The 14,880-nt window shown below is 41.8% G+C and overlaps 1 protein-coding gene across 4 annotated transcripts in view; it reads right to left on the minus strand.

Moving 5' to 3' along the window:
* RALGAPA2 (Ral GTPase activating protein catalytic subunit alpha 2) overlaps positions 1-14,880 on the minus strand; it is a 327,482-nt gene that overhangs the window by 70,094 nt on the left and 242,508 nt on the right. For 3 of the 4 annotated variants that reach the window (XM_044263547.1, XM_044263546.1, XM_044263549.1), the window contains one exon: positions 13,120-13,247. In XM_044263547.1, the coding sequence (XP_044119482.1) occupies positions 13,120-13,247 (128 nt within the window). Of the gene's footprint in view, positions 1-13,046; positions 13,248-14,880 lie in introns of all 4 variants that reach the window. The other variant, XM_044263548.1, reaches the window with a different exon arrangement.

Here is a 14,880-nt window from a genome sequence, read left to right on the forward strand (position 1 = left end):
AAAGTAGGCCCTGGGGGAATTCTGGAACTCTGCTTATAAATTCAGAATCCCATCAGCTAGTGAGCCTGCCTACCCTTTGTGGAGGTATGAGACTTTGCACTTCCAGGCACACATCTGCCTCAAAGCCAGGATGCACTGATATACTTACATCCCACTTCATAGGCAAATGAAGAGAAAACCAAAGGGGCTTGGCATCTTAAGGGCTGGCTTGTCCCATGACAAGCAGACCCTCAGTTTTTAGAAGGCAGCCCCTTCAGTGATCACTCATGGATTAACACCAAAGCTTTGTACTGGAGAGTTTAAATGAGGGCACGGCAGAGGGACACAAATTCTGTACTCTTGTATGTCCTAGGACCAAATTAGCAAGACTGAAAACTGAACTTAAGTGTTAGAAGAAATCAGCTGAAGATAAGCATCATAAGCCTCTAAGTACTGTATTTATTTCATTGTTGTGACTCTGATAAAAGTGACAAGATCATCTGGACATACATAATATCCGATGTGGGTTTGTAAGTAATGAGGAGCAGCGTCCAAGGAGGTGTCTGTTTAAAATACCATGGCATTTTGGAAACATGCCACTCAGTTGGAAACTAAAGCAGTTGTGTACTTCTCAAGTTGGCTAGGTTAAAGGCATGTGCAAAATACAACGTAAACATTAAAATGAATCTTCACTCCCTAGTGGCTTGTGCACTGGACACCTGATCACAGGGGTGGGAGGGGAAGCGGAAGAGAAGAGGGGCGGGCATTAGCACTGATCCTCAGAGCTCCCATCCTTCCTGGCCCCGGCCCCACTGGTTTTGATATATTGAGTCTCAGAGAATAAAGTCAAACACTTTCAAAGCACAGTACCCCAGGAACATATTAAAGCACAACATTCAAAGTACCAATTTTAGAGTTTGGTAAAACTTGACATTAGTAAACTAGAAAAAACACCCTTTGGAAGCTAACAATGATGGCATTTGGCTTGCACTCACCCACAGGTTACCAAAAAAAAGTATTCTGCTTTGATTAAAAAATTTACTCGAGTGTGTTGCAAATTACTCTAGCTCAGAAACCTGCAGGGAGCTCGCTGCATACACTAAGGCAGACGGGCACAGAAGGGATCACCATTTGGACTTGCCTGCTTTGTCCTTCTTTGGCTTTGCACAATCTCTTATTATAATAAGGCATGTATTATCCTTTTTGGAGATTTGAATAACAGAAAGTCTCACTTTCAAATATATTGCTTATAATCCCAGAGTCTACTAAATGTTCTGCGGATGCTGTTTATGGCATTATGCTCCTTTCAAAATGGGACTGATAATTAGTAAACTGAAATTTGATTAATGTTGGATTAAGAGGTTCTGATGTCTCGCTGCAATGTGTTATTTCAGTCTGTGGGCACTGGAAGAGACTGTCCTTAGGAAACTTGCTTCTTTCCCCTTTCCAAAATGGGAAGATTAATTTAAAACCCTGATTTTTTTTTTAAGAATTCAGTTTCATTCAACAGTTTGAAATGTAGGATTCAGTTTTTTCCTCACTTTTTTGTTTTCTCACTTTGAAGCTGGAGCCAATGAATTAACTATTTGAGAGAGAACAAAATAAACTAGAAATAAAAGTCTTCCTCCAAAAATGCCAAGGGTGAGCCCTTCCTGGTTATGGCAGAGTAATCTGGCATAGATAAATCATTCAGACAGTCTCAGCTCTTACTAGATTCAAGTACAGAATTTTGAAAATTATGATGAACTTCTCTGAAAACAAAGGACCTGTTGGCTATAAACGTAGAAGCTTGTGAAAATGACGAGATAATATCTGAAGGAAAAATTTTAAATTAATACTGCAATATGCTCTTTAAAGTTCAGGTTAGGGCTCCCTCTTTCTGTTTCGCCAGGATTATAAAAAAGGACTGTTAATTTTCAGAAGTTTTCTGTGCTCCATGGCCAAAAGACTCTGTTTCTTCCTTGCCTTGTTTTTAAATTCATAATCTTGTTTGCCTACTACTGAAGAGTATGGGAGAATCAGGAATAATGGGCTCCCTTTGAAGCTGTGTCATTCCCAAAGTAACCATCTGAATGCTAAAGAAATATTGTCATTTATGGAATGACCTTTTGCTCTTTGAATATTCAGACATGAACAAATGTTAAATGCCTAGAAATTGTAGCAGCACTATGGAAAAAGGTACGTAGGGTCAGCAAATACCCTCTTGCATGCTTTTGACATGATGACCATTTCCACTTTTCTAACAGCTTTCTAATAGCAAAATGTATTTGGGAACAACAGTGGAATTTGTGTCATCATGACCAAATGATTACGGTGCAAACCGGAGATTCTTCTGGGGCCCAGCAGGCTTCTGGTCCCTATGGAAACGAAACCTCAGATATTGTCCTCCACTCAGCTGGAGGACGGAGCGAGGGAGGCTTTTGTGCTTGGTGAGATTTCTTCCACAACCTTCCAGCACCAAACCCTAGTGCTTCCTCCCTACTCTTTTCTAATTGAGATGCAAATTAATCTCTCTGGCTGATTACACTTCCCTTAAAGCTACTGACAAATGCAGCTGTAACCAGAGTTTGCGGACTTTCCAACAAGTGACTTCAGCTGTCAGTATTTGCATGTGCAGCCAGGGCCCAGCCTGCTCCAGGTCTCAGACATGCGGAAAGCTTCCCTTAGGCATTGCAGGCGTTTTATTTACGTGTATAAAATTTACATACAATTAAGAATGCAAAAAAAAAAAAAAGAAAGAAAAAAAAAAAAAACCCACAACTACATCCCTAGGATTTGGAAATCTACTCTGACACCAACATTAGTTAAAGGCCTTTCCAGAGGCTTCTTTCTTCCTGGGACTGAAGGGGCACGCCTCTTTTGGGAGCCCATGGCTTTCCTGGAAACATATGTTTCCTTCTCACTTCCTTCCTGTCTGTAAGTTTTCTGAGTTAAACACTCTTTGAATCTAAACTGTCTCTCAAAAACCAACTAAATAAATTTATCACTGTAGGAAAAGGCTATCACTGAATAGCTTTTACTTTTCATGGTTCTCCGGAAGATTCCATTAATTTTGAGACCAACTATAAAGTCACCATTCTAATTGTCAGGATTTTCACATGATGTTCTTCAATACCTTTTTAGGGTGGTGATGAATGGATTATTACTTTGAATGCAAAGGAATTCAAAATATGCACAAAACACTATCATTCACTAAAAAGAAAAATACACATAGAAACCAGTTTTTCAGTAAAAATTCTAACACTTTTCTCTTGAATACTATCATGTATGTATTTTTGCCAATATGGTTTGCTCAAAAACTAGTTACTGAGTACCTGATATGTGCCACGTGTTCTTCTGAGTGTTGGGGATATGGGTGTAAACTTAAACATGCAGAAGTGGAATAAAAGGGATTTTGACGATATATCTATATAAACCTACACAGATACATATTCTCTTTGTAGAGCCATATTTCTTGGATAAATGAGGTTTTCAATTTTGAAAAAATTCAGTTTTGTAAAATAATGATTTATTTTTGTCTTTGTGTACCAATTTTTTTTTTCTTTTATCAAATCAATCTCTCTCCCTCCCTCTCTTTCTTCACACACAGAGTCATAATGTACCAGGAGGTATATGAGACAGAGATATCAACCAAATGGAGACAAGGTCCCTATTGGGCAGCTTGTAGTATAATCAAAAGACAGAAGAGGAAAGAGGGAGGCCCTGTCTGGCAGAGAGAGTGTCAGAAGCCTAGATGGCTGTTGGGGGGCAGGGTGGGGGGATTAGTGATCTGTGCCATAGGAGAGACACAAACGGAGTGTTTGGGGTCAGCGGAGCTCACCGTACCCTTAGGTCCTGCCGTAGGAAGGAGCACAGGCCTGTGAAGAACTGGCTCTGAGACATTGTGACCCCACAGCCATGGAACCGAGAGGGGCAGAGCAGAAAGTTATTTCCCTAATCACGCTGCCACCAGCCTGGTTTCTGCACAGATTGTGAGATTTACGTTAACTTTTCTGCAAGGGATGGTCTTTTGTCTCATAGTGATAAGTCACTTTATAGCAAAGAAGTGCAAAATGGCTTCTTGGTCCCCCTTCTTGAAGACTTTCCCCACACCATGTGCTTCTTGCAGGCCCCATCAGGCGCCAAGGTGGGGGACAGCCCCAACTACAGGGAGCCATGCCTTAACAAGGAGGAGTGCATGCCACTTGTCACGGAGGGAAGACAGTCTCCAACCTTTAACACCTGTGATGGGAAAAAAGAAGTACTTCCAGAGACCTAAGTCCACAGCTGTGTGGTTCCAGTTCTGACTACAGAGGTTTAAAACTCCAAGCTAGTGATGTAATAAAAATCAGGGTGACACTTACGGATTCCTCACCAAAGACGAGGCACCGTGCTACCTGCTTGGCCCATCCTGAAGACAGAAGCCAGCTGGGCTTGGGGGGGGTGCTGCCTGCCACCAGGCCTCAGCACTGGGCCACATGTAGACCAGGTGAGCTATGGTGACAGGGGAGCACACAGCCTATAAGGAGGCTGACTGCTGCCAGCAAGAAAGGGGGCCCAGTGGGGTCAGAAGCTCTTGAAGAGAAGTCAGAATCCTAAATTTCTGAAAATGTAAAATATCCTGATTTTTCAATGAGGCTGACAAACTCATTCTTGGAGGCCAAGTGCAGTTCAAACAAAACCCATCTGGGGGCTGGATTCAGCCTGCAGGCAGCTGGTTTGTCGGCTCTGGTTTTTGAACATTGGCTTTAAGCTAAAAGCTGCTTTCTGGTTGCCTCTGTTTATTGGTCCCAGTTCTGTAGCATTGTCTCCTTTTTAAAAAACCCACACGCTCCTGAAACAACAACTTCTTGTTTTAGTGGCTCCCTGAGACCTCTAGGTGCAGTGGTCACGGTCTATGTGGACATGGTCTAGGTTGGTCAAGGTCTCTCCTGATGGTGTGGGCCCCGGAGCAGCGCCATGTTCACAATGCAGTCTGAGGCAGCAGGAGCAGAGGGACCATGCCTTTGTTTCTGTGACCCGCACCTCAGGTGTCTCAGGCTGTGGTCCAAGAGAACACTGGTAGGCCGCTGCATCACCTCTGAGGTCAAGTCTGTGCTTAAGCAAAATCCTCAGATATTTCCCAGGGCCTGCTGTCATGCCCCATCATCCCTATCCTGTACACACACAGCTGATCATCTAACAGGCGCATGGCATTAGTCTATTAGTCTATTAGTAAATCTCACCTTGTTGGTTTAGGTCTCCAAGTCTCATCTATTGATGTAATCCCAGTTTCTTATTTTGCCTTGTGTCAACTGAGTTAACCCTCTTAGCTTTCTGCCAAATGGTATTTTGATAAACATGTGTCTAGACCTCTGTGAGAGTTACTGATAAAAAAGCTGTTCCATGGCAGAAGGGTAGGGCAAAGTCGTGGTGCCCACACAGTACCAGAGACACAAAGGCCCAGTCAACTGGCGGTCCATGAATTAATTCATTGTATGTTTGGCCAGAGTAAAGTCACCCAACTCCTTGGGCCCAGGTTTCTCTCTCCTATTTGCCAGATGACTGCGATACTTTATCTTGTGTTTTACTGAAATTAATATTTTATATTTAAAAGCTTTCTCTAGGGGCTGCTGGGTGGCTCAGTCTGTTAAGGTCTGACTTTGGCAGGCGGGGTCATGATCCCTAGGATCAAGCCCCATGTCAAGCTCCCTGCTCAGTGGGGAGTCTGTTTCTCCTTCTCCTCCCTGCTTATGCTCTATCTCTCTCAAATAAATAAAATCTTAAAATAAATAAATAAATAGCTTTCTCTACTCTCTAAAAATAGTAATTTTATCAAACACCATGAGTATATTTGGGGATATTTTGTTCTTTGTATACTCATTCTTTTCTGAAGGCTCAGAAGCTATTTAATAATCTAGTCTAACAATTTACAAGGGGTCCATGCAACATTTCCAAAATTCATCCATATAGTCCTATTTGAAAATAAGGAAAATATTTTCCTGTTTTCAGTTCTGGGTGCATCCTTTATTTTACTTGATTTCTCAAAAGAAAAAAAAAATAGTTCTCATGGATATGAGACCATTGTTGGAAATTTGTTCTACAACTAGACATATACTGGCCTTAAAGGCTGGCCCTTACTTTCAGGGCCCAGTTATTTTTTCCTTTTTTTCCCTTCTTACTGTGTTCTCAGTGATTTGAGTTTTAGTCAGACACTTTTCAGACTCTTTTCTGTCCCTTCCCATATGAAGAAGATGGGAGGACAAGTGGGGTAAAGGTTAACATGGCACGCTTCTGTCAGGGCAGCGTGGCGCTCCTGTTTCAGTATTGATGCACCTGTGTTAAACATGCACTCATCGGAACCCACACTGGCACTTATACAGGCTGCTCTTCTGTGCTTCCCCTTCTCTCTCAGAGACAGTTTAAGCCTCATAATAAAAAAAAAATCTCTCATTTCTTATTCCCTTTTATAGTCTCAACCCACCCATGGGAATGCGCCATTCCTTGATCTGAACCCTACTTTCTGAAACGTGCTTCCCAAGCGTCAAGGTACAGGTCTACTTGCTTTTCTCCTGCTCTTACATGAAATCTAGTAAAAAGTCATTACCTTCTGCAATATTCAAAGTCACAAATCTCATCTTTCAAACTGCTAAGGAACAGATCTAAAACAAGAGTTTCCCTCCTTTGCTTCCTCTGTCTTCTGAGAAGAGGATATTGTTTACCTACCCAAAATTTCTCGTACACTTGTTGCCTTTAGTAGAGTGTATGGTGGAGCTGATACTGGGTGGTGCAAATCCCTTCATAATGACATTTTGCCTTTGGGCCTGTTTAGAAGTGTGGCTTGGGAAAGCACGTCCATGCCCTCCCATCTGGGGCATGACTCCATTCTGATGGCGGTTCTTAATTCTGGCCCCCTCCCATGCTTTTCCCATTCTCAGGCACTTCCATTCCACACAGGAGTGTCATCTTTTTCTCAGAGCTGTTATCATCTGATATGTTTGCTTCTTTTCTTGAAGTAATTCAGTTCTAGCTCCTATCATCCTCAATGCTTTGGATGAAGACATGGGACTGCTAGAATCAGCTATGGACAAGACCCTTCAGGAAGGTGTGTCCTGCTTGACCACTCTGCTGAAGGTAACCCTTCATTTCTCTGCTCCTCGCTTTTCTATGACACTGTTCTCTACTTTTCCTCTGCCTCCCTCTCTACCTCCACCTCCTCCTCCTAAGCCTACTCCTCAAACATGATGCTCCCGCAAGGTCTGTCCCTGACTGTCTTCTCACGACCCTCCATACCCCAGCAAATCTAGCAGGCCCCATTCTGAATTAGTCTAGCAGTTTTACACAGGAATCCCATCCATCCCCCTGCCATTCCCATTCATTGCCTTAGATCAGGCCCTCCCCTTCTCTCAGAACTCCTCCCACTGCCCCTTTAATGCCTCCATCACCTCCACTCCCACCCCCACTGTGTGTGTGTGTGTGTGTGTGTGTATGTATGTGTGTGTGTGTGTGTGTATGCGTCCTCTCTGCCATGTGGAAGCTTCTGTGGTTCTCAGATGTGATGTGAATTTTTAGAGCAAAACAGCAAATACTGACCCATCACTTGGAATATCTTATTCATATTTCCACTCGTTCTGCATGGCAAAATAAACTAGATGGCACTGTCTGACTCCTTTTCATAAACTTTTCTTGAGCAGATAGAACCAAATGGAGGAAATTAAAGATCTTCCCAGGAAAATGAACCAAAGATCCTACCAGAAAAGTAAGAAACAGAATTGTTACAGCTTTAGGGAGAGAGGCCACTTCTGAAGGTGTATAAATTGAGACCAGAACTTAGCAATGGTATTAGGAAGTCAAGAGTCTAAGGGAGAAGCTAGAGTATTATCAACTATATCCATTAATTGAAAATGAAACTAAATTTCACTTAAGGAAGAGGTACAAAATTAGTTTTCCTTAGGCAGCCCAGTTCTCTCCATCAAATGCTGATAGTTCCAGAGAGGAGAGATGGCAAATGCCACTGTGGCTATTGTTCTATTGAAGTGGACGTTGATTTTTAAAAAGCCACCATCTGTTTGATTCAGGGTGAGCTCCTCCTAACAAGCACGCTGCACATCATGTGGCAATCTCATCCCTGAAACAAGTTAGCTGAGGAGGAGAATGAGAGAGCCCTGGTTCTGACGATCTGGGGAACTTCTACCAGCCGAGCATGATTTGATTTTGGAATCTTTAGTTGGCTTGGGAACTGTAAACATAACATGTGGCAAGCTTCCCATTTACAACACTCTAGGCATGGGACCGGCCCCCTGATTGCCCACGAGGGATAGAAAAAGCAGATGGCAGGTGAGTTGGCCCTCGTCACTCAGAAGAGCAGTGGCCACGGGACAAGGGCTCCACTTGACAGATTTGATTTAGCCTGCTGAGGAAGTTACCAGAAAACCCATCAAGGACAAAGGGGCTGGACTGAACTGTTACCGAGGGTGCTTTCCAAACTCCCTACTGTGTTCACTTTTTTTTTTTGATCATGTATGACAATAGTATATTCTTCAGTCTTGTGTGGGCCGTCACTACACAGTTCCAACTGTTTGATCATTTAGCCAAGGGTACCCCAAACAAGAACTCCATTGATATAGATTCTAAGGGGGATTTACTGCTCAAAAAGATTGCAGAGAAGCAAATCCATTCTAACAATGTGCCCACTCCTCTGTTTCATAAGAAATGTTTTATTTTCTTGAACATTACTGAACAAACTTGATATGTTTACTGCTCACATTTTTACTCCGAGTTAAATATTGAATTGCAACTGACACTATTTTAGGGCACTGAAGTGTCGGTCATTAGGTGGGGAGGGCACAAGAGATGCAAACTACCTCCTTTGGCTCTTTTCTTCATTTGTCATCAGGCTCAATGGTTGGCTATCTATGGTCAATACAAAAAAAAACAAGCACTTCCTCTCTAAAGGACTGAAAGAAGGTTTGAACTAAACAATGTGTGCTTTGTTCATACAATAGTAATTCTGATACCTGAGTGACATTTGGATGCCATGAACAGTTTGGCAATGTTCTATTTAACAACGTGACCTCAATATTAGAAAGAAAATGGGGATACAAGTTTGCCCATATAATGACTGGTGTTGACAAATAAATTTCCCATTCTTTGTCAGCATTCATTACTATACCTAATATCTCAGGGCAACAGGTAAGAGCAATGCTTTCTCAGAAATGTGGTCTCTTATATGAATTGTGTCTTCTAGGGCCATGCATGCAAGACGCTTCATTCCTTACTAGGTCTTGGTTCATATGCCAATAAAATGTTGCCGGGGTATATTGTCAGGCTTTAGGGAAGGAAAAAAATCTAATATATTTCATGGGGGAAAAGCTCATACTGGGGGTAGAGGGAGGGTTTGGAATGGGTTCCAGGGAGGGCTTCATGGGCATGTGACCTGAGCAGCTGCACAGTGCTCTCAATGGGCCCTGCTTGGTTTAATACTCTGCTGTTGCTCTCTTGAAGTTCTTAATAATTTTATCTTTGATCTTGTGTCTTGCACTTGAAGTCTGATGAGGCAATGGAGCATGCATAGAGGAAATGTACAGAACATGTTCTGTTCACATGTACATGCTGATTCTTGTATATAAGTCTTAAGCAGAGCCCCAAGGACAGGACTATGGTAGAGCCACAATGCCTGGAAGGTCAGAGAGACTCAGAGAGAGCACACGGGGAAGACTGAGTAGGTGGGGAAAGAGACTATCCTGAGAGGCCATACTCTACCTGAACCAGAACTTGCTATGAGCACAGAAAGAAAGCAGCGTTGTCCTAAGAAAGAAGAATAACCAAGTAATCCTATATGTACTTACTTGTGTTACTTCCCTGTGTTAGCCAACAACTCACTCTGAAAATGATGACAGAGAAGGAGAGGGAAAAACAGGGGACTCACAGTTCCGTTTCCTGTCAGTCCTTTCTTACTCATCAGTAAACTGAAGTAACAGTGCTGGTACAATATGTGCATATGAAGAATAAGATAAAAATAGGTAATTTAGTTTGTGTGGTGTTTTCATTGTTAAGAACAGAAATATCCATGTACGAGTTACAAAATATGAGCTGTGTCATTGTGGTGATTCCATATATGAGTTAAATGCTTTTTATTTGTCTATTAAACAACATAAGGACTGATAAAACTAATGCTAATAACTTAAATTTTTAGTATGTCTTGACTTAAAGTAATAGTAATAAGCAAATAAAAAACACCATAACAAGTTGAGAGAAAAAGCACAAAAGAATGGAAAAAGCTTCACACTATAGCATGTTTAAAGGCACTTTCCTTACTTTTTGAACAAGGGGCCCCATATTTTCATTCTCTTCTGGGACCCCTTGGTCCTAGCCCTGGTTTTAGATGTGTCCAAAGTATTACTGATCTTCTTAGCCCTTGGGGGGACCTACAGAGGCTTGAGATAGTTGCCCCTGGCATCAAGCAGCCTTGATGCTGGGCTAATTTTAGAACTTTCAAGGTGGGCCATGAGGTGACAGGGTTGGGGAAGCTTGGCTTCCTCAGGAATCACCCAGAAAACCACCTCTGCTGAAAGCTTGGTTTTGTGTCTGCCTGTACCCTGATGGGCCTGACCACGCATTAAATGCTAAAAAGCCCAACTTTCCCACTTGAGGACACTCGGACTCCTATTCTTGCTAAGGTGCAGGCAGCCTGGAATGCCATCCCAACTCCCTGGGGACAGCTTCCCTGTCATCCCTCCAACTCAGCCTACCTGCTTTCTCTGCATAGAGCCTCTTCCCTTGCCCTGTTTTACCCACACCCTCTACTTAGTTGCTTTATACAACGTTATTCGTTTGTGTATCTTCTCTGAGGTATAGGGCAAAAACCCTGTTTGCCTTGCTCCCTTGTGTATCCCAAGCTCCTGGTGCTCAGTCCACACTGTTTGTTTGCTAAATGAGAATGCAAGAGGACACCTGTGATTAGGATGTGTTAGGTTATTCAGTGTTTTTCAAAATTCAGATCTAAGGCTTATCTCAATGAAGCAGCAAATTCCAGACATCAGCTGCTACACAATTATTTAAAAAGTGTAAAAATTATTCATTATTAATGTTCTAAAGAACAAAAATAAAAAAAAATCCCCAACCCCCACTCTTTCCTTTTTCTTTTTTTGCCCTACTTTTCTCAACTTTTCTTCTTATTATACTTCGGGTTTCTGGCCTTTATGAGCACTTTTGCAGGTAGAAATTAAATAAAAGAGTAGTTCAGTGATTGCAAAGTTTTCCCTACTGATTACATCTTTATAAAAGATAGATAGATTTATAGATAGTATTTTATTTCTTGTTTTAAGTAATTTATTTGAACAGCATGCACTGAATCTTCTCAAGGTAAAAGATAAAAGAAAAATACTTAAATTTTTATAATATCGACATGATAGGTTTTGTTACTTTCCCTTTCTTAATTTCTATACCAAGTTGAACTCTGAGATGTCAACCTGGTTACTTCATGAGTCCCGGAGAATACAGTATTTACTCACCCACATTAGTATCAGTAGCCCTGGCTGGCATCCACATCAGTCCAATGTGGTTTCTCAAAAAGTTTTCAAGTGATGCTGAATCTTATCCTTTGAACTTGTAACAATATTGTTTTCCCTGAACCTGATTATTCTGGTGCTATATTCATTCTTATTTGAGAAAGCAGTGTCGAACAAAATAACAAAGCATGTCCTTTGTAATGAGAAGTTTGATAAGTGGGGATGGTGACGTGACAGAAATCACAATGGACTTCTAGAAAGCAGAATTCTCTCATTTGCAGATGATTTTTCCTTGCCTTGGTCCAACATACTTGACTGATGAGTGTCCAGCTCATCCTCGTTGACATGCAAACTGACAAGCCAACTGCTGAATAGGTCTTTCTCATTTCTGCCAAGAACCTCTTTCAAGCATTTGTGAAATAAAACCCCCATGCTGAAGGCTGAATTGACACCCGCTCTAAGAGTAAAACTAGAGTGCTGCGGATATCACTTCGAAGAATGCCATCTCCCAAACATGTACCACCGGCCTGGACAAAGTGCGAGGGAGCACGCAGAAGGGAATAATGCTGCCCTGGCCCCCAGGGAGGGACCAGATGGGACCTAATAGCTCTTTTCTACTACTAATTTCTATGATAATTCCAAGTTGCCACATGGCATATGTATTTTTTTTTTAAACTCAAGACAGAATATCAGTCAATGCAGTGACCAGGATTTTAATGAAACGTATTTTTCATGAACTGTATCTATTCACACATGAGATTTCTCACCTACCCTCACCCCCACCCTTTAGCAACATCCCCTATGGTTGGAATGGAAAAAGTATAGAGAGAGGTCGAACACATGTTTATACTCATTGTCGATACTAATTAGGAACAAAAGAGATTCCAAGTTTTACTAGGAGGTCAGATGCCTTTTGTAGTAATTCTATGAAGTCACCTTAATTTCTTTTTCTTATAGTCAGACATTGTGCCTGGACTTAAAAGATTAAAAAGTGTGCCAACTGATGTCTGAGAAAAAAATTACAAAAGTGAAATTTCTTCTGGTTTTAGAGAGAGGATCAAGAGTTGGTGAAGATATGGGAAAAATTACAAAAAGACTTTTAGCCATTCTCACTGACAAGTTCCAGTGCAACTTCACTGAGGATGCCTTTCCCTGTCCCCCCAGCCAGATGCAATTGACCCCTCCTCTGACCTCCTAGGAGTCCATTTCAACTTCAGGTGGCACTTGTCCCACTCTTTGACTGATTAGAATCATTTCATTTGCTGTTGGTTTTGGGTAGGCACTCTGGGTGACCCCACTCCAGTTTCCTCAGCATCCCACCTTCTACACTTCAGACTGCAACCCAAAGGGACAGGTAGCAGGGAACCCGACCTCAGGCAAAACACTGAGAAGGGATGAGCCTCTCTTGACAGTCACAGACCGTCTTAGCACAGACTTATTTGGCTACAGTATGAAAATAAAGTCTTTTGGAGTTTGGTGAAGCACAATATTATTATATTTAATATAAATTAACAGATGGTATAAAGATCACACGATGTTATTTTCAACACGCACTGAAAAAACATTCTCTCTTCCCTCTTCAACCCAGTGAATACTCACCTCTTGTGACAAACTGCTGGAAATCAGGATTCTGGCATGGTTAATAGCTTACATGCTCAAAGCAAAAAGATACAAGCTCTGGTAGAGTGGGATGAGGCACTTCACGGCCCTGCTGGCATTGATGCATGTGGCACATATAAGACTTGGCAGCAGCTTTCCACTCACTATGGCTCCATCAAACAGAGGCCCAAAAAACGGAACCTGTTGATTCAAAACAGAAAAACACTTACTTTTCCAATACCAGTAAAAGTCAAACCAAAGACACGAGAACAACTGGTTGATGTGTCAGACCTGTCATGACCACCCAGACTGTCACCCACGGAAGTGATGCTAACCTTAGCAGGGTACGGGGCTTTCAAATCAAGCAACACAGGTCTGCTCCACAATACTCTTCTACCTTGAACTCTTCAGCAAAACTTCTCATGACAATTATCACTAAGTTATTCTTTATTTCCCTTATGTTGCCACTTACAGAAATAGCATTATTCTTTCTAGGGGCCTACATTGTGTGGATTATGCACAATATACAGCCGTGTCTCACTGAGCACCTCCTAGTCTTGCATCCTCCTAGCCTTGCATCCTTCTAAAACCAGTTTGGAATTGGCAATATTTCTGCATGGAACCTGATGCGTACATCAGGCCTCTTAAAGGAGATGATGACTATCATGGTAACAGCTATAAGATCCTACTTATAGTCCTCATTCTTGAATCTTCCTTCCTCTGGTTCTAAAATAACTGTGTTATCTTCATTTCTTTTCTGCTTCCTTTTTAGAGGCTTGGCTTTCCTTCACTGGACCCACTTTTACTACCAGGGCAAGCCACAAAGTTCTGGTGCCTGTCCTTTCTCACTCTCACTCTTCTTTTTCCTCCATTAGAAATTCATCGACTCCATTTATTAATATGGAGAATGTCAGCTCCATGAGGTCAAGGACTAGGTCTGCCTTGTAACCCTTGTATTTATTCACTCTCTCACTTGTTTATTCATTCATTCAAAAATATTTATTATGTGAAAGACATTGTTCTAGTCACCATTTCTATTTCTGTTGTGTTCTATTCACACAACAGTGAATAATGAAATTCCTTATTTCATTGACCTTACAATTTATTGGAGGTGTGAGAGAATAAACAGTATAAATACATAAAATATGTATTAGGTAGAAAAGCACTAAGGTGAAAAATAAAAGCAAGGAAGATCAATAGGACTCTTTCTGAGGGGAGAAGTCCTCCAATTTTAGAACATATGGCCAGAGAGGGCTTCAAAGAGAAGATCACATTTCAGTAAAAGCTTGACAGGAATGAGGGAATGAACCTCATATTATGAGGACATCTGATGGAAGAGCATTCCAGGCCAAGGAACAGCAAATACCTAGCCCTGTGGTGGGAGTGTAACTGCTATGGTTAGGAAATAGCAAGCAAGCCAGAGAGGCTGGAGCTGAGTGAGCAAGAAAAAGAACAAAAGGCAATAAAGTTGGGAAAGCTAATAAGAAGGGCCTTAAAGGATTCTGGATTTCTGCTCTGAGCAAGATAAAAGCCTTCTGGAGGGTTTAGGGAAGTGGGAGATCTGATCTCACCTACATTTCAAAAGTATGTTCTGGCTGTTGTCTTGGGAAAATTGCAAAAAGCAAGCATTATGGAAACCAGTTAGGGAGTTGGTGAATGATCCAGGCAAGAGATGGCGATGGCTTGGATCAGAATGGAGGCAGAAGTGGTAGGTGTCTGGATATAGTCTGAAGGCAGACAGGATTTGCTGAGGATTACTAATGAAGTGACTGAGAAAAAGAGGCATTAAGGTTGATGCCACGGTTTACGCCCAGCAACTCGAAGTTTGGAGCCA

Source organism: Neovison vison, chromosome 8 (assembly GCF_020171115.1).
Source record: "Neovison vison isolate M4711 chromosome 8, ASM_NN_V1, whole genome shotgun sequence".
Taxonomy (NCBI): Eukaryota; Metazoa; Chordata; class Mammalia; order Carnivora; family Mustelidae; genus Neogale; species Neogale vison.